The following is a 20,144-nucleotide window of genomic DNA, read 5'->3' on the forward strand; positions in this document are numbered from 1 at the left end:
CTTCGGAGAATGCTCAGCTCTTTCAGTCTGACTCCTAGAAAGGAATTAGATCTGGTTGCTGTCCCAATCTTTCAGCAATGACAATGGCATAACATCACAGGGCCACCTCATCTTTCACAGACAACCCTGCCAACCAAGTTTTCTGAAAGCCCTCTCTCCCTTGTTTTCTGTCTTCCAGCATTTCAGCGGTATTTCCTTTCCTTGTGGTGTTTGTATACAATTCCGAAAACCTTTTCTTCCATTTTCCGAAGTAGCAGACAAAACTGGACTAACTTTGATTTTTAAAAGGCTTTTGACGTGCTTATCTTTTGGGGAAAATTTGATCCAAAAGACGAAAATGGAAACAATTAGAGTCTTTGCCTCTCCTCACCTTCCTGTCCTGAACCTGCCTTAATTCATGGAGGTGAAAAAAATGATCAGCTGGGTTGGCCTTTTCTTTCTCAGCAACATTGCAGAGAGAAAGAGGTGAGTGTGTGAGTGTGTGTGTGTGTGTGTCTGGCGTGTTGAAAGGCTTGGGGGAAAAGGAGCACAGCTCTCCCCCAGGAAAGCCTCAGATCAGCAGATGGGAGGGAACCTAAGGTCGCCTTCCTAGGTCTGAGTGAAGTGTCCCAGCCGCTCCCCTTACCCCCACGGTGAGCCCTGCGTCCTGGAACGGTGCCAGGACTCCTGACAGAGCCTGGCAGGTCGGTGGGTGGGGGGAGCTGGGTGTTCTCTTTGCAGAAGAACACCATTTGGGAGAAAGATCCCTTATTTTCCTGGGGCACCGTAGCCTGCCTTCCTTCCCCTATCATTTTTTACGCAGATCACACTCATGATGATGAACTTGCAGCTCAGCTTCCTGCCGCCTGCTTGACCCGGGAGCACCAGCAGGCTGCCGGGCCTCGCCCTCGGCTCCCTCCTCCTCTCGAAACCCTGGGGCTTCGGGGCACCGGTGGGGGTCCGAGTGGGCAGGGACTGCAGGAGAGGCGTGCAGGGGCGCGGGGTCCCGCCGGGGAGCGCGCACGGAGCGGCGCCTCAGCCGCCCTGCTTCCTGGAGCTGTGCTCCTTTGACCCCAGTGGCAGTCCCTGTCACTGCACCGCTCGCGCTCCCTCCGGCTCGCCGCGCCCTCGCTCCCTCTCCTCGCCCCCTCGCTCGCTCTCTCCCCAGATCGAGGCTGCTCGGGTCCTTTCTCCCCCCGCCTCCCTCTAGCGCCGCGCCCCCTGGCCCCCAGCCCCAGCCTGCGGCGGGACCTCCGGGGTCGAAGGTTCTGGCCCGCCCGCGCCCCTCGCCGCCCCCGCGCGCCCCCAGCGCTCCTCCAGCCAGCTCGGGCCGCTCAGCTATGGATTGCCTGCTCGCCGGGCGCTGAAGGCATCCCCGGGACCCGGAGCGCAGCCCGGGAAAGGTAATCCGCCCCGGGAAGGGAGGCGGAGGGCGGGGGAGGGGGAGGAGGCGGCCGGGAGCCTGGTGCCGAGCGCGAGAGGAAGGGAAAAAAATGCACACACAAAGCGGAGCCCGGGTGAGAGGTGCCTTGTCAGAGGCGCGTGCGAGGGGATCGGAGGCTGCGGACCCGGGCTGCCCCGGTGCCCCTGACATCCGCACGAGCGGGCGCCTCCCGGGCAATTCGGCGCCCGGGGAGGGCTGATTTTCAACCCCTGAGCGAAAGCAAATTCTTTTTTAGGAGCTGTCTTCCCTCCCACTCCCCATCCTGCGCCTCTTCTCTTCTCCCCCACCCCCTCCAGCCATCAGCCCCTCGACCTCTGGGGGTCCCCACCTCTTCGCCCCCTCCTCCGCCGGGATTTCTGAGGAGGAAAGGACGGGGTATCGGCGAGAAGCTGCGGCGAAAGCCGGGCGACGGAGATGGGGGTGGGGACGAGGGCTCAGCGAGCTGTTTACTAGAAAGTCCCGGGGTGATGTGTTCGAGCCGCCCCGGCCTAGGCCCGGGTGCATTGTGTTGGCCCGATCCTTGGTCTCCCGCGGCGGCCCGAGGCCAGGTGCAGTGACTAGGGGAAGGCGCCGCGCAGCTTTGTGCTCGGGCTGCACCCCGCGGCCGCCCCTGGGGCCGCCCGCGCGCGCGTCGCTCTCGCTCGGGGCTCTTTCTCACCCAGTCCCCGCGCCCCAACCTCATTCTCCGCGGCTGCCTGGGTCTCCGCGCTCGCAGCCTGCGGAGCGACCCGGCGACCCGAGCTGGGGTCGGGGCTAGGCGACGGGGGACGAGTAGCCAGGAAAAGTAACCGTTGCCGCCGGATTTCTTCTCTACAGAGGCAGGAGTTTCCTTTCTATTTACGTGTAACAAGGTTATCTTTGTAAAGCCTTTGAATTACGGGGTTTTGCGGCCTAGGAGGTGAAGGGGGCATTTTTCTAGAGGCTCAGGAGCGGGTTGGAATCCGTCAGCAAGAAAATAAATTAAGGATGCCCCAGTGGAGTTGATTTATAATAGTACATCACTACCCCCCTCTCTCACACACACCCCAAATTAAGTGCAAATGCGAGTCGTGAAAAATGTATAATTGATTTGAGATGTTGCAAACAAACACAAACAGGTCGGGGGGGGGGGGGAACAAGCAAAAGTTTAAGTGAAAAAAGATTTCAAAAGAGGGGGAGATCCCATGGCCTCCACACCCCCTTCCAACGCTCTCTGGCTCCCTCCCTTCCTTTCTCAGCCGTTCCGGGGAAGGAACCTGGCAGCGCCCAGGCGCAGAGCAGGGAGGAGGCGGCGGACCCGGGCTCGGGCCCCGCGCTGTGGGTTCGGGGATGCCAACGCGCCCGGGAGGCTGACGTCGGGGACGTGGGGCTGTGATGCCCGACCGAGGATGGCGTGGTGTCAGAGCCATTGGCCGCCGGTGGTCATCAATCAACCCAGAGCTAGGGAAGAGGGAGAGAAAAAAGATAGGCGTCCAGCGGAGCCCGGGGCCGCGAGCGCTAGCGCCAGCAGTGCCAGCAGGAGCGGCGGCCGCGGAGGCAACGGAGGTGGCAACGGGGGACTGAGCGAGTAAGGCGCTGGTGCTCCAGGAAGGAAGGGGAAGTTGTAGCCGGGAAGAGCCAGCCGTGAGCCTAGAAGGGCAGGGCGAGTGTGTGTGTGTGTGTGTGTGTGTGTGTGTGTGTGTCTGTGTCTGTGTGCTGATAAAGCCTCCCCCCCCACCCCGCTCCGCGCAACTGCCCACCACCCTAGATTTAAAACAAACAAACCAATCCAAAGTAGAGAATTCCGCGCCCCCCACCGCCCCACCTTATATAGACTCCACGAGTTGCCAGAGGCTCCGTAGAAAAGTCTTGCCCTCCCTCTCCGAAAGAATGTGTCACCCGGGTGTCCGCAGTGCTGGAGACAAGTTCAGGTGTAAGTGCGGTGGGAGGGAGGGCGCTCGGTGGACAGAAGCACGTGGAACTTTATGTCAGCATCCCCCAAAAAAACCCTGGCGGAGAAGCCCGCCGGGAAGGCGTGTGGGCATCGCTCCCAGATACAGGGATGAGTAACTGGAAGTGGGCATAAAAGAGTAGGGGCGTGAGTTAAGAACGCACTGGATCGGCGCGGCAGAGGGAGGAGAGAGCGAAATTTGGCGGATTTGGAGCAGGCAAGTTCCAAAGTCCCGCCAGGCTCGGTCGGGAGATTTTGGGGCAAGTGATTAAAATGAGCATTCCTGTTGAAACGAGAAAACCGCGGGCTCTTTTCTCATAGGCTGTGCTGGGCAGTGCAGGGGTAGAGAGGTCATGAGTTGTTGCTTTGAAAGTTTTGGTAAATTGGACTTCTGGTGTCTAGGAGGTGGAGACAGTTATTTAATTCCTCAGCTTTTAATCCCTTTATTGCCAGGCGACTTTAAAAGGTTTTCCAACTAGATTCCTGGAAAAGAATATTGCTAGTTGTACAGCTTAAAGGACAGAAGCGATTGCTGTCTAGGAAATGCAAAATGTACTCACATGATTTTCTTTTTAAAGAGAAAAATCAAACTAGCACCAGCATGAATGCTTGGCAGTGTCAGTCCCTTTTAGATTTTTCTTTTGGCTTCTTGATATTTCGTCCTGGGTTCCTTTGTTTTGTGGAGCAAGTGTGTTGAAGTACAAAATGAAAATTTACGAAAAGGTTAGCGCTGTCTTTAAATATTGTGTGTGAAAAGTTAAAGTAAGTGTGAAGAGGGCGAGATGCACCAAAATCTGATCATTTGGAACGTTTTACTGCCTAAATGCACATCTTCTTGATAGTTGTAAGCAGTGTATCATTCTGTCTTGTTTCAAACTCTCTCCACATTTCTCAGGTTATAGGAAGTGGTTTTGTCCATTGTCTCTTGTCTCAGAGTTACAAAAAAAAAAAAAAAGTCTTTTCCAGGTGTTTATGTTTAAAATTCTTAGGATATGTTCATTTTGAGATACGGGTGGGGGTGAACATAGCATTTTTAAAAATAAGCCTTTTCTTGACTTGTCTGTAAAGGTGCTGTGAAAGTTTTGAAGCTCTCTGCCTCAGTCTGACATTTTCTTCAAAGGACTCCAGATTAAAGAAGATAGACGCTGCAGGTGCACTGTTTCGATAAAACATTTGAAAGGGAACATGGCAAAGATGAATTCAAATGAGGTGCCAGCCACCCATTTAGCCTTTCAGAGTTACAGGGGCCTGTGCTTGCTGATGAAAAGATGTTCTATTTGTCTTCCTGCGGCAAAGGTGCAAAGAGGCATAGATGTTCACTGATAGAGAAGGATGACTTTAGGATCAAGCGGACCATGTAGAAGTGCAAATTGATCAGCTGCCAAGTTCTGTCTCTTCTTAGCTTCAAATAGTAGAACTTGGGTGGGTATCATGCTAACTGCTACAAGTCATTGCTTAGATGTTTAAATATTAGTTATGTATATTTTATTTCTAGGCCACATTTGCTTGGTTTAGTGTGTTTACTCCAGAAACATTTAAAATCTTTCTAGTATTGGGTGCAGAGATTGTTACTCAGAGGTCACAGTGGTCTAGACATGAATTTGATTTCCTTTGCTTCTTAATGTTCAGTATTTCACACAATAGACATTGATGGAAGAAGGAACATAAGAATTGTCAAGTAATTTTTACACCACTCTCTAATTTATGCAAACACTAAGTTCTCACAGTCTGAAAATGTGTATTTTTCCCCCTCTGTGCTTTGATGGCTAACATTCTTTTTAATGACAGTCATTTCTATAACAGGAAGATGTTTTCATTTGTATTTACTTTTCAGCGCCACGCAATTATGCAGTTTTGCGCTTCAGTAGTGTCTCGGTACTTTGTGTCTCAAAAGAGAATTACAGTACTTAGAACAGGACTGCAATTTGAAGCAGGTGTTGTGTTTTACTGTTATGCAAAATAACAGTAAAATATAATTGTGGGGGAAATTAAGGAAACAGCTGCAAACTTGGTATGAAAACTGCTACATTATGATTTGTAAGCAGTTCTTATAGATATCTTACATCAGAGGAGCAGGGAAAGATTTTAATTTAGTTAATCCTACTGGCCTGGTTGTCTGTCATCTGGTGCTTAAAAGACTCATACCTCCCATGAAGTCAGGAAAAAGAAAGAGAACCCAAAGTGACACTTTGTTTAAAATGCCAGAGCATGGGGATTCATCTCTTGGCAGTGCACTTGACATTAGGAAGGCAGGCAGGGTGGGTGTTATTTAGCTTGCTTTGCTAATATGAAGAAGGCAATGATTTGAGTAGAACACTCTGGAATTTCTTAGCCCAGCTAGCATATGGAGGACTACACAAGCCCCGGGTTGTAAAATAATAAAATAAATGGCCTATGGCAGGCCATCTGCCTTTTGCTGGATATTTAAGGTGTTTCATGCCAATTTTAAATCTAATCTTATTATTCTAAATATTTTTATTTGAAATAGCAGATAAGATTCTCAGAGCTTAATGGTGCACACGGCAAACCTATTCTGATGTGGAGCACTTAAAGTAAGAGCATGGGTTACCTAAGGGTTACCCAAGGAGCGTACTACGGATTCTTCTCTACCGCACTGATCAGTTGCAACAACCTGGACATGAGAATTTGCTTCCCTCCGCCTTTGCACACCTACCATAAAAATAGACATCTTCATTTCTCAACCCAGTGCAGCAAATAATATATTGACATTTATGAAAAAATCAGAACTAATGGAAATTTTTAAAAAACGAAACCAACTACTGAGAATTATGTTGCACCAAGAATGAGGTGGCAGATATAATGGCCGCCCTTCTTTACCGCTCCATCGGGGCTTGAAGAAGGGAGGTAATGAATGCATTCAAAGTGGTGGTCCAGACCTGGAGGTGTTTGGCTTTCCCCTGAGTGACTGGAGTGTTGAAAGAAATGACATTACATTTAACAAGAAGGATTTGCCTTACCACAAGGTTCTGGGCCAGAGAGGAATGCCAAGCATTGCCTACCTATGTATTTTGGGAGCTGCTTGTGAAAGAAAAAATATGTGTATTGTGTGGGTATTATGAGCATGTTGTAGTTATACACATGTATTTGTTATAAGTACAACATTTTAAATTCTTATCTGTCATTGAGTTATATAGCTGTTTTAAACATGGAGCTTTCAAATGATTATATGACACCAACTTTGTAAAGACCAAACGTTCCAATTAGCAGGGAAGGTTTGGAAGATTCTTCACTTTGAGCACAAACCATGTATAGCCAGATGCCATGGCAACTGTGGATATGCCCCTTCCGTAATTCACGTTAAGTGCCATAATTATAATTAAAGAGGAAATCTTAGTTTGAACTCCATTGAGATGATTTGCTAGCACCCAGCAATGATGTATAGAGTGTACTATCCGCTTTGAAGTGCATGAAGGGAAGAGAGATGGGAACAGTTGTATCCACGAGCCAACAACACATATTCAGATTTTCCCTGAACTAGTTTCACATCTAGATGTTAAATTTATGTCTCTTAGAACACCCTTTTTCTCTTTGTTCTCATTTTATATACATTTTTTTTTTCTTTCAGAAATGCACAGCGGTATTGATGAGTAGACCCTTGGATTCAGAGGTTGGCTGAAACGCACCATGCCTGCTTCCATCTTTTGCTCTGTAAAGTTGTGAATTGCTCATGCCTATAGGGAGGAAGGATGGCACATGGGATTCCTTCTCAAGGCAAAGTTACCATAACGGTGGATGAGTACAGCTCAAACCCCACCCAGGCATTCACGCACTACAACATCAACCAGAGCAGATTCCAGCCTCCACATGTACATATGTAAGTATCACTCATGAACTTAACAATATTAGCAATCAGGAAAAGAGAAAGAAAAAAAGGAAAAGCATTCACTCTTAACTTCTGCTAGGGAGACTAACAGGTAAATGATTTACAAATCAGATGGGTATCTGTGGTTTCAAATACAGCTCAGGAGGAATCCCATACATCTGTGTAACATTTCGAATTTTCGGAGCACTTTCAACCACAATTTGACGTTAGATTTTCAGAGCCTCTGAGGGCTGGTGGTTGGTTGCCCATATTTATAGATAAGAACAGAAAATAACAGAGAGGTTAAAGTATTTGCAATGCCACACAGCGAATTTGCCTGAGACTCCTGACCCCTAGTTAAATTTGCTTTACATTGTATTGCTTGCCTCCATTCTGAAATATTTCTTTAAAATTTCTGTAGTTTTTTTTTTTTTTTCCCACACCTCACCCCACTACCCCTTTACATTCAGCTGGGAAATAGGCCTAATTGGGACTAATTGTCCAGCTACTGCTAGATCCATTGTCTTGCCTGTTGCTAGTGAAACGTGTGCTGCATGCTGTAGGACTCAAACAATATGGGGAACAAAGGACTAAGGGACAGTGGAACAGTTGGTTCCAGGAACTGTACTTTTCTCTCACTCCCTAATACTATTTAAGTCATGTTGAGGTTTAAACTGTTTAAGGAACAAAGTGTGGCAGAAACCCAGAGGCAAGGATTTCGCAGCACCTGGTTGCACATCAGCTTTTTTCTGGTCCTCTGCTACAGGATGTGCTGGGCTTTCAGCAGAAGGGAGCAAAAGGTCACCATCTCTCTTGTTTATTCAAGGCCTGGTGCTCATTCTCTATGAGACCCTTCCAATGTCTAACATGAGTCTTTCATAGTAGGACTAAACCTCTTTGAAAACTATTGTATAGTCAAGATAGAAAGGAGGTTAGGACTCTGTTGACTGTTTTTACCACTCCTGTAAGAATTGAACTTGGGGCATGTCCAAGTCACAGGCTTCTTTTTTAGTAATTGTTTTATGTGAGCATTTAAAAAAATAGTAGGACACCCCAAACACACACCTGCCCCCCTGGAATCTAGAAACGCTAACCAAACAAAAGGGTCTTTTCCTTGACTGCCTGGATATTAGTGTAAATACTAGGATGTTGCTTTGCAAGTATATTCTGGAGAGCGACTCAGTTACCTATGATGAGATTTCTGCAAAGCAGCCGTTCTAAAGCAACATGCTTGAGTGACAAAAAAAAAAAAAGGAAAAGCCAATCATTGTAAGTGGTTACTGCTAAACTATTTGTAAGAACTTTAAACTTTCTTTAAATGAGTATATATTAATTATTATGAAGGATCGCTAACATGATTTTAAGGAAAATGTTTAAGATGAATAAAGTTTTTCTTTGTTAAAATGGCTTTTCTGAACAGTAAATATATGTTCAATTCAAATATTCTTTTTATTCTACTGTTTCTAGTTATTTCTTTTTCTTCAAATACGCTACAATATTTGTGTAAGCTATACTTTAGAATAGCTTCAGCTCTGTTTTGCTGGTGTTATGTTTTGTATTAAATAACTACAAGGAACTTTGCAGATGCTATTTCCATTCAGGCAAAAGAAAGTGTGTTTTGCCCAGATTCCTTGGAAAATGACTGCTGGGGAACGCCAGCTTAGTTCTCAAGTCTGCAGACATCTGCTCACTTGTTCTTGGCCTTAAGATTCCACTTGCAACCTGTGAATGCACATAGATATTTTAAAAATCACGTAACTTTAAAGTTGATCTGCTTATATCTAGCCATAACAAATTTGAAGGATCAAATTATACCTCTTTTGAAAAAAATAGCTTGAAAATGGGGCAACTTAGACAGCTGTGTAGTGCTTTCACCAGACTCCCGATCTTGGAATAGAGGATTGTTCACAGGCTAGTTCCAGTGTGCCTTTTCACTTTTATCGCCAATGAGGGTTTCCCATTTAAACCCTCTGCTTCAACCACACAGTTTGGCTCCCTGTCATCTGGACACACCTTAGTCCCTTCCATCTAGGTGCCACTGCCATCACTGTTTCTCACAGCTGTAACACAGTTACACTCTGCTCATCAAATGCCTCAAAGCCAGATTAGGCTCCTCCACTTAAGCCATTCCAATCCAAAATGATCATGCCTGCCCAAGTTACTTGGCAACACTTTATACCACCTCCATTATTTTTCTTTATCTGTCTATCTGTCTACCTACCTGCCTGTCTGCCTATCTGTATCTATCTGCCTGTCTGTGTCTTATTCTCTTAATTTTTTATTTCTTAAAGAAAGGCTTGTTTTTCTGAGCAGGTGACAGATGCTCAAAGTCACTGGTCGATTGATCCATTGATTTGATTATGCATTGGATAGAGTGATTGGATTGATGCTTGGAGATTTTCATTGGAATTTTTCTGTCAGTTCTTGACATTTGGAATGTTTTTATGATGGTGTGTATTGTCTGGAGGCTGGCTTACCTTTTCCTTGGCTTCACTCTTTCTTGCTTGAGAACATGCCATTGTTTTGTAGGCTTGATGGCCTCGCACAGTGACTGGCCTGTCGTAGGTGGTCAGGGATCTTGGTTGGATGCAATCATGTCATATTTCTGTTATATTAAGAAAAACAATTGGCCTTAATCTAATTAGAAACTTTAGTTGGCTAGAAAATATCTATAAAATATTTAGTCTAAAATGTCTTCAGGTTTTCTGAAAATTTCAACATATCATGGCAGAACTTTGCTCCTCTCCCCAAGGTAAAGATATTTTGTCTTTCCCACTTGCATAGTTGCTCATTTATTTTACACGGATTGTTAAATTATTTGCTTCCTTTTTTCACTTGCAGTTGAGATTTCTGAAGACCCCTGACAGATCACCTGGATTATAGTTAAAAATCCTATCCCTTTAATGATGTCTTATTTTCTTTCCTACAGTCTTGTGGTGGTAGTTGGGGTTTTTTTCACCTTAATTGGGAAGAGCTCACTTCCCATTTAATTCAATTAGTCTCAGCTCAGCTTTGTGACTAACGAATTTTCTTTTCCAAGTCTCAGTTTACTCATATGTAAACATTTGCACTAAATGATGGTTAAGGATCTTTTTAGCTCTGACTTGCTAAGATTAAGATTGCAGTTAAGACAATGTTTATTTGCAAGACGATGCTATTAAGGAAACAAAAATAAATAAGACCCAGTCCCCATTTTCATGAAGCTCATCGCTGATTTCAGAGCTGATGTTTCAAACAGCTTTAAGAAGCATTGGTTTAGTTTTCATCTCTGAGTTCTGACAAGATTACCACCAAGCTCTCTAAGAATGACTGGCTTGAATCTCTGCTTGTTATGTAGGGAAGTTTGTTTTTGTTTTTGTTTTTTAAAGAAAGCAATCCTGTATGACCTTGGGAAAGAAAATTAAAGCACAGCTGGAGTTGGCAGAGCAAAATTTAACCTAGAATTTGTGTGCCTTGCTTACCCAGACTCTTGAACATACTAATAGATGTCATGATTGAAACCCAGCAATTAACAGGGCTTCATTTTTCCACAACCCCTTCATCTTTCCCAAGCAGAATGTTAAGAAAAATTATTTAGTATTTTTAATGATGGTGAGAGGAGGTGCTGAAGGAGCCAGTATAGGTCTGAAAACACCATAAAGATTTTGTATGTGTTTCATGATCTGAGGCCTAATCAAATGTTACAAAACTTTATTAGTAAGGGATTCAGCCATCTCAGTTTTAGCACTGAAATCCCTGTGTTATTGGAACGCCTCAGCCCGGTGAAAACCGGGACAATAGGATACCCTACTGAAGTTAATTCTTCATCTTTTTCTTTAAGGATTGATGACTAGGGAGCTCAAATCAAGTTTTCAGTTTTAGCCACTTTCCTTGTTTGCACCTTCTGTTGTTAACACCCCTCGAATCTTACTCTGCGCTTGTTCTTTTACCCTTGTTCTATGGAGGCAGGGTAGCATAGTGGTCAACATCACCTGTGGAAACAGATTATCGGGTTTAAAATTTGCTTGCACCACTGACTAGCTGTGTAACCAACTGTGGAGAAATACTATAACTTCCTTATGTTTTATTTTTCTGTCTGTAAGATCTGGACCATAAAAGTAATGTCTATCTCAAAAGGCTGTGGAGGATAAAAGAATGAAACAGTATTACATGTTAATGCTTATACATACATAGACTATGCTCAGTAAATGTTAGCGGTTATCATTAATAATTGTTTCATTGATTCTGGGTTTTTAATTTTAAACTGCCAGTTCATTTTGAAAAGCAGTGGAGTGTATATAAATGAGTAAATAAAGTCATTGCTAAATCTTGTCCTTTCTTCCTCATGGAGCCATGATCAGCAAAGAGTCATGGAAACTTTTCTGGGTGGGATTTTGGTTTGTAAAGGTTGGCAAGTGTCCTGGTTTAGTGCCTGTCAAGATTATAAACAGCCTAGGAGTGTCTCATTCACCTCCAGTTACTCCACAGGAGTGGCAATCCCAAGGGGAGATGGAATCTTGTGAGCTGAGTGCTGACTGGTTGCTCTCTGTGGAATCCCAGTGGCCTTCCTCCACATAAGCTGGACCTAGGTTCTCTGTACCCGAGTCAGTTTCTTAGACTTCCCACCTCTATCTGTGGTTAAAACAGAAACATCAAGCGCTAACTGTAATTAACCAGAATTGAGTGCAAAAGGCACAGTTTGGGCTGGGGAATGAGGACAACATATATATGGTAGCTGAGAATGTGGTCTGAAATCAGCGATCTGTATACAAATGCTGATCCTGCCAGTTACTGGCATGGCTGGGTGACGATGGAAAAATTGCTGAACCTGTCTTCTCATCTGTAAAATAGGTTTAATGATCCTTTAATATGGTTGTGAGCATTAAATGAAATGATACATAATGACATACAGTGCCCAAAAGATACCACTTGATAAATAGATTCTATGATAATATTTATGGTATTGTCTACCAGCTGATGAGCATGAGTTAAGTTGTTAACATTTTCCTTTCTAAACTACTTGGCTATATGAAACCTGACAAGTCCAAATTGTTTTATTATTGTATTGTGTAGTATCTGTCAGTGTTGCTTGGCCATCGCTATTAAAAAAAAAATCTGTAGCTTTTAGGGTATCTGGGTGATTATTTCATGCCGAAGTATTATAAGATTTTGTCTGATCTGAGATTTCATTCTTATTCAGTTCAAGAATGTGGTAGGAAGTAACTGTTTGTTTTAGTTCTGTATTAGATATGCTTGCGTACAAAAACAGTGTTACAGAAGAGTGTTATAGAAACGGTGTCATTTGGCTAAATAACTATATAAAAGTGTGTGGAAGGATAAATAACATTACTGGTGATTATTTAGGGAATACATTTGGAACTGAATTTGCAGGAAGGAGTGTTGGATAAGGACCTTTTACTTTTTATTTCTTGTACTTTTATATAATTTGAATTGTTCTTATAACAAGTATTTAACACTTTTATGATAAAAACTTTTTTTGAAGATTGATAAAAAATGTAATTTGTCTCCAAGTCCTTATGCTTTGCCTGTAACATTTGCTTTAAAGTCTTGATCTGATGCGAATCTTCTATTTTATTTTGTCCTCACTTTCTTGGGTAGCACCTTCTTCTATTTTATATTGCAATCAAGGAATAGGCCAAAGGCTGTTCATTGGTTCAGTATAACTCAACTTTCTCAAGTGTGGGAAGATGAGAATAGTGTTGCCTGCTTCATTGTCTTATAACTGATTGGAAATTTTTAAAGAAGTATGGTGTCACTTAATGACAGGGATACATTCTGAGAAATGCATCTTCTAGGCGATTTCGTCTTTGTGCAAACATCATAGAGTATATTTACACACACCTAGATGGTATAACCTACCATACACCTAGGCTATATGGTATAGCCTATTGCTCCTAGTCTCCAAACCTGTACAGCATCTTACTGTACTGAATACTGTAGGCCATTGTAACACAATAATAACTATTGTGTATCTAAATATATCTAAACATATAAAAGGTATAAGAAAGGTAGATTATAAAAGATTAAAAATGGTCTACCTTTATAGGGCACTTACGTGAACGGGGCATATAGGACTGGAACTTGCTCTGGGTGAGTCAGTGAGTCAGTGGTGAGTAAATGTGAAGGCCTAGGACATTACTAAACACTATTTTAGGCTTTACAAACACTCTACACTAAATTTATAAACAATATTTTTGTCTCTTCAACAATAAAGTAAGAAACTTAGCTTACTGTGGCTTTTTTACTTTATACACTTTTTAATTTTTTAAAACGTTTTGACTCTTTTATATACCAGATTAAAACACAAATACATTGTACAGCTGTACAAAAATATTTTCTTTCTTTATATTCTTATTCGATAAGATGTTTTTATACTAATTTTTTTTTATTTTTATTTTTTGCTTTTTAAGCTTTTTGTTGAAAAGACATGGTGGGAAGGGAATGAAGGATTTAAAAACTACATATTGGATACAATATACACTACTCGAGTGATGGGTGCACTAAAATCTCAGATTTCATCACTATACAATTTATCCATGTAACCAAAAACTACTTGTATCCCAAAAGCTATTGAAATAAAAAGTGTGTGTGTGGTGTGTGTGTGTATGTGTGTGTGTGTATAAAACTAAGACATGAGCACACATTAGCTTAGGCCTACACAGGGTCAGGATCATTCATATTACTGCCTTCTACCTGCACATCTTGTCCCGCTGGAAGGTCTTCAGGAGCAGTAACAGGCATGGAGCTGTTATCTCCTGTGATGGCAATGCCTTCTTCTGGAATATCTCCTGAAGGATCTGCCTGAGGCAGCTAGGGTTTTAGAGTTAACTTTTTTTTTTTTTTTTTAATAAGTAGAAGGAGTACACTCTAAAATAACAATTAAAAGTATAGTACAGCAAATAAGCAAACCAGTGACAGAGTCATTTATTTCATTGTCAAATATTATGTACTATACATAATTGTATGTGCTATACTTTATATTGGCAGAGCAGGTTTGTTTACACCACCATCACCATAAACACATCAGTAATAAGTTACACCACAATGACATTATGACAGCTAGTGTCATTAGGTGATAGAAAATTTTCACCTCCATTATAATCTTATGGTACCACCTTCATATATGTGGTCTGTCATTGACCAAAATGTCATTATGCAGCTCATGACTGTATTTTCAAATCCATCTGGGGAAGCTAAAAGAGTATACAGTAGTAGACTTCTTGACAGCATTTCAGGGACTCTGCATTCCAGTCCTGTCGTGGTCACTAATCAGCTCTGTGATCTTTAGCAAGTAGGGCCTCTTTCAATTTCAAGTTCCTTACCAGTCAATAGACTTGATGGCCTTAGCATCATCTCTTCCCATTTTAACAGTCTGAGGTTTCTCCCATTCCTTACCTTTACATTTGTCCATGTAAAATTAAGAACACAAATCCCACACCATTAGGGATATTCTGTAGGGAAAGAATATAATAGAGACATCATTGGGATATGGTGGTGAGAGAAGAGAAATGACCCCTAACGCTCACACAGAGGAAAAGTCGTGTCAGTGGATGAATGAATGAATGTCTGGAACTCTGTAAAATGGCACTTACTAACAAGGTAGAAATTAATTTTGTTACAGAGTTGGGCTGCATTTGCTATTTAAAAAAAATTCGAAACATACACTTCTTTCTTGGTAAGCCACTTTCTTATTTTCATTACAGATTCATCACTGTCCTGCACATTAGCATGGTGGCCATAATTTGTAAAATGTTCTCAATATGAAATTCATTGTAGAAATGCTGAATGGCCCTTTTAGTTTGCACTTTATATATAAACACTGGGTATTTTTGTTTTCTTTTCTCATTTATTTTTAAAAATAAATTCTTTTTCCTATACACTCCCTGAGGGCACCCGTCTTGTGGTCCGTGACAGTTGGACTTCATTTTAGAGCTGACTTTTTTCCTATTCTGTACAATTCTTTGTTTGCACTCGAGCATTAAAGAAGCAATCTAAAATTAGATTTGTTTTTTGTCCATAGGAATTTGTTCCTAGAACCCTAGCTGTATGTTGCATAATTGGACAGTGTTTTTTGTTTATTTGGTTGTTGGCTACTTGACTTTCTGGAAGAGTAAAGAATTTTGGTGAAATAAAACAAATCCTGTCTTCTATGTTATACCTGGATTTTGGGTTTGGAAAGTTACCTACATTTGTAGGGATAAAGAACGACTCATAGAGAAAGCATAGTCATAATCAACTCATAGACATATCCTGCAACCGGGAGCCATTCAGATCACCTCTCCTTACAGACTGAATCTATCTAACTCCTGCTCTAAATACAATTTTTGTTCTTTAAACTTCTTTCATGGGGATATTTTGGTAAAAATTATTCAAGTGGCAAGACAAACTAAACAGGCCATAATGAAATAGGTAGTTTGTATTTGTGACATACACGATTTTAATTCTGAGATTTTAAAACTTATGAAGATGAGCTTTTAAGATGTAGAAACAAAGCTAATGCTGCTGAATCTACTGCATCCTGTATGGCAAACTCTAGATAATTCTGAACTGTTTCCAAAAAGGAGAAGCTTACTGAGTCTTGGAAGATCTATTCATCAGTTTATTTTTCTTCTTTTTCAGTATTTCCTTAGCTCTTTCCTTCCCATGTCTTTTTCCCTTTCGGACTTTCACAGTATACTGGAAACTAGATGTTTAAGTAGCTATCCTAGCACGGTTAGACTATTATTTCAATATCAGTATGTACAAAACTGCCAGACTTTTGCAGACCACCGTGTTAGTCTTCTTTTTTTTTTCTTTTTTGTTTTTTAATGTAAAAAGTACACTTAGAGGCTTTGTCTGTGTGGAAACACTAACTCTGCAAAGAGGAAACTGTTGGATTTATTGGCTCTTGCAGTATTTGGGTCTGCATATTTTTGTTCTATTTTGCTTTGAAGATTGGTTTTATTCAATTTCTTCCCCTGTGGAAGGGACAAAATATATGCAAATAAGAAAATGCATTTTTGCAGATTTTTAATATTTTTTTCTTCTTTACCACAAATCAAGAATATAAGCTTCTCTAGTTGATTTACATTTTTGTGCAAATTTTTATTAAGCCTCAGAGCTGTTGAAACTAGTTTAAAAAAAAACCCAAAAAGATAAAGAAAGCCAACATCACCATGGAATAGAGGGAACAGATAACTTTTTCACATTTGATAGTATTGATCTTTAAAATTCTAAGTGAGAATTAGACCATTACCAAAGTTCCTCTGTTGGTAGTGGCTTCCTTAAAAGACTGCAGGACTCTACATCAAAACATGGACTCTACTGAAACTCACATTTCTTTGTACAGACTGTCTCTGAAACCTTCCAGCTCAAAGATTTGATAATTCTTGGATTGGAAAAATATCCTTTCCTGTCTTGCTATGGGCTTTTTTGGCATTTATACTGATTGGCTAAGAAAAGTGGCTTACTTGTGGTATTTGGCTTTAGGTATTTGGGCCAAAGACCAAGTTTCAAACCTTGTACATATTTGTACACTTAGCTTAAAATATGTTTTGAACAAAGACTTTAAACTGAAATCAAGAAAAAAGTTAAGTCTCCCACCAGCTAAGCAAGCTCAGCATGTTTCCCTAATTTCCTGAAAGAGTTAGCCTTCTTCTATGACATAGGCATTTTACTAGCTCTGTTTAAGTCCTGAGTCAGTTCTGGAAAATTTTTCTCCAGTTTATTTTATTTTGCTTTGTCTGGAGATTTGAAAGATAACCACCGAAGCCTATCAAACTGTACTCGATTTTTTAATCATAAAATTGTACCTATTGCTCTAAGCACCTTTTATTTAATACATTCTATGTTTAAGAATGATACGACTTTTATGTACTGGTTCTGCTTGGATAGTGCTATGGTTTGAATATTTGTGCCCCTCCAGAATGCATATGTTAAAATCCTAACTCCAAAGGTGATGGTATTAGGAGGTGCGGCCTTGCAGAGGTGATTTTCTCATGAGGATGGAGCCCTTATAAAAGAGGCCCCAGAGTAACCCCTTGTTCTTCTTTCATATGAGGTTACGGTGAAAAGATGCCTGCCTATGAACTGGGAATTGGGCCATCAGCAGACATTGAATCTGCCTTGATCATGGACTTTCCAGTCTCCAGAATTGTGAGAGATAAATGTGTGTCGTTTATAAGCTACCCAGTCTATGCTATTTTGTTATTTTGTTATAGCATCTCGAACAGCCCAAGGCAGGTAGGCAGGGAATATAATGGGAAGATGAATTTTATAGAGGAAAGAAGAGGAGAAATTGGGGTATTTGTGAAGGAGAGAGGGAGAAAGTAGGAGGGAATATGTAGCAGATATATTTGTGAGATCATAACTCCTCCTTGGCAGTTATGATGTCCCGCCCTTGGGCTTGACTTTAGCACTGGGAGCGGGTCAGCATCCCTGGACTTCAGTCAACAAAGTTCCTCTGTTGAGACAAAATTGCACCTTGGCTTTCTAGGGTACATATGCTGACTCAATATACCAATGAATCTAGCATATGAAAGGATCAGGATAGCAATTTTTGATACTTTGATACTTTGAATTTTTGATACGCTCAGACCTATGTTGATCTCTGAGAAGCAACGATTTTTGGGGTAATTCAAAACTTTTAAGGCTTGTATTTCAATATTTTAAAAAAAAATCATTTGACAAATAGTGAACTCTGAACTGGCTTTCGAGAAATGTAAGAATATCTGAAGTTGTGATTTCCCAAGGTTTGCCATCTGTTAGTATCTAGGAGACTTACCATATGTTGTGCTCAAATTCTGACTTTTACAGGTTAACTTGTTTTCACTTTGTTCTTCACTCCTACATTTTGGGCACAGCTGGTAGCACTGAAACCTATCTTGACTCAATAAACTTAGAGAAAAGAATGGGGAGGGGTGAGTCTTTGGGAAGAACAAACAGGCTAGGAGGTGTTGACTCCTAAAGGATATTAATTCTTAATTCTTCCATAATGCAGTTCAAAGAGTCTAATGCTTTCTTCATGTAAAATACATGTAAAGGCTTGGATATTCTGTTTTGTACAGTAGTGTGTGAGTCCTGTTCTAGCCCCTCTTGCAACTGACCCTCCTGAGAATTCGGAAGGGAAATAATAATCCCATGGGAGTCTGTTTGCTCCATGTTGTGTCCCTTGGTGGTGGCGGATAGCTCCCCTGTTTTGCATCTCTCCATCTCCACCCCACCACGATGTTAATGGCTGTCGGCACGCTCCACTGTTTATCTTGGAATTTGATCCCATCATCTTGGCAACCAAACTGGGACCTTTACCGCTCAGATTGTTTGTCATTTGTTGTTAATTATCTGTTACCATAAATTCTGCACTTTGAGAAAAAAGGGAATGTTTTGAAATATTTCCTCCAACATGTAAGTGGAGCTTCATTTTCTGTGGACAAAAGAGAACAACAACAAAAAAAATGAGCCCTTTTGGGAGCTGGTTTTAGGGAAATCAAGTGCCCTGGTTTTTCAGACGGGCTCAGTGAGATCCCACTAATGCAGCCAGGATTTGCACTGAAAGAACCTTTGCAATTCAGCAATGGTCTAATACAGACCATTAGTGACAGGTACTCCCCATTGGAGGGAAAAAATAATTTAACTTTAAATAAGGGGTTTTGCTTTTTATCTCAATCTCTTTATGCCATAATTGTGTTTTTTGTGTGCTAGGGCCTGTTCCCTTCAGCCACTTCCTCCTTTTTAAAGATGATTAAAACAAAGCAGTCCAGAGTGAGAAGTAGCTTCTGCCTGCCTGTCTTTATGAGGTGTTTATTTTGTCAAGTATAGAATTAAAATGAGCTTTCTAGTCATTAGTGGATTTTAGTCCTGGTCTCACACTCTGCAGGGAGGGTCGTGCCATGTTGTAAACAGATAGCACTGTTTTGCAGGGTGCTGTACCACAGGCTACAGGAATCATGGTTGAGCTTAATATCTTCATAAAGCGGTAAACGAAAGAACATGAAAGAGAGAGAGAGGGAAAGAATGAAGGTTTGTATTTTAGAGGGAAGCATTTGAGAATAGAGTGACTGTTGCTAAGCAGAAATCTGGGCACAATTAAAGTATTTAAAAATGAAGTCATATGAGAAGTTCCAAAAAGAAAAAAAAGTATACCCAGAACTTCTACTAGTGTCTGATCTTTATAGCAGGGATCATAATCATATGTGCTTCAAAAAGTAATGGTGAGGGTTACAGAAGATAATGCTTAGTGCCCAGTACAGCACTTAGTGCAGTGTCTAAATGCTCCATGTATGGTGGCTATTATTGTTAACAATATCATGTATCATTATTGCCTCTAAAACATTAACATGAGCTTCTGCAGTTTTAATAGTGACATATAGTCCCTCATCACTATAACATTTTTCGTGCCTTTAAGTTTGGTGTGTCTGTTTTATTCTTGTCAAGAAGTTGTACGGTTTTGCTGTCTCCCAGGGGAGACACAGGGAGGGAGGGATGGAGTCTCTGTTAACCTGATAGCCAGGGGCAGAGACTTAATAAACACTTAGCTCCCTGCCTGCTGCCTGGGACAGTGTAACTCTCAGTGATGTGTCTTTTACTGGAGTTGTGGAATTTGCTTGGGCGAAAATGTTCTCAGGTTTATAGGGGTTCATGATAATAGTGTCGGCCCTGAAATAAAGCACCGTTTCTAAATATTCCACTTCCATTATCCTTGTATGTCTTCTCTGTCAGTGTTTTTCAAAGCGGACAGGATAAGTGCTTGGGCACTACTTTAGAACACAGATTATAATCAGACTTTGGGATTAAGACATGAGTAGTAAATGTATTAAATTAGTGACTTAGTAACTGTTCGAGTATGAGAATAAGAAACTGGAGGGAGGAGATTGGGAGCTGGAAAAAAGCACCCTCTGATTGCTCTCGGGGAGGCTGGGAAAAAGAATTTAACACTTTGAATTTTTTAGGAGCCATTAAAACTCTGATGGGATCAGATTACTTGACTGCACATCTGAAACATGAAACTCTTG

General features: G+C 41.7%; 1 protein-coding gene and 1 long non-coding RNA gene across 8 annotated transcripts in view; one reads left to right on the plus strand and one right to left on the minus strand.

Moving 5' to 3' along the window:
- The first annotated feature begins 1,070 nt into the window (after positions 1-1,070).
- Positions 1,071-20,144, plus strand: part of MPPED2 (metallophosphoesterase domain containing 2) — a 177,733-nt gene continuing 158,659 nt past the window's right edge. The window contains exons 1-2 of one of the 7 annotated variants that reach the window (XM_077960401.1): positions 1,071-1,503; positions 6,919-7,167. In XM_077960401.1, the coding sequence (XP_077816527.1) occupies positions 7,040-7,167 (128 nt within the window). In that variant the 5' untranslated portion in view covers positions 1,071-1,503; positions 6,919-7,039. 7 annotated transcript variants of the gene reach the window in all.
- LOC114672294 (uncharacterized) lies at positions 2,471-3,343 on the minus strand. The gene is made up of 2 exons (XR_003722602.2): positions 3,207-3,343; positions 2,471-2,842 (listed from the first exon to the last, which is right to left on the minus strand). It is a non-coding gene; the product is annotated as an uncharacterized LOC114672294 (long non-coding RNA).

The sequence above is a fragment of the Macaca mulatta genome, chromosome 14 (assembly GCF_049350105.2).
Source record: "Macaca mulatta isolate MMU2019108-1 chromosome 14, T2T-MMU8v2.0, whole genome shotgun sequence".
In the NCBI taxonomy this organism is placed as follows: domain Eukaryota; kingdom Metazoa; phylum Chordata; class Mammalia; order Primates; family Cercopithecidae; genus Macaca; species Macaca mulatta.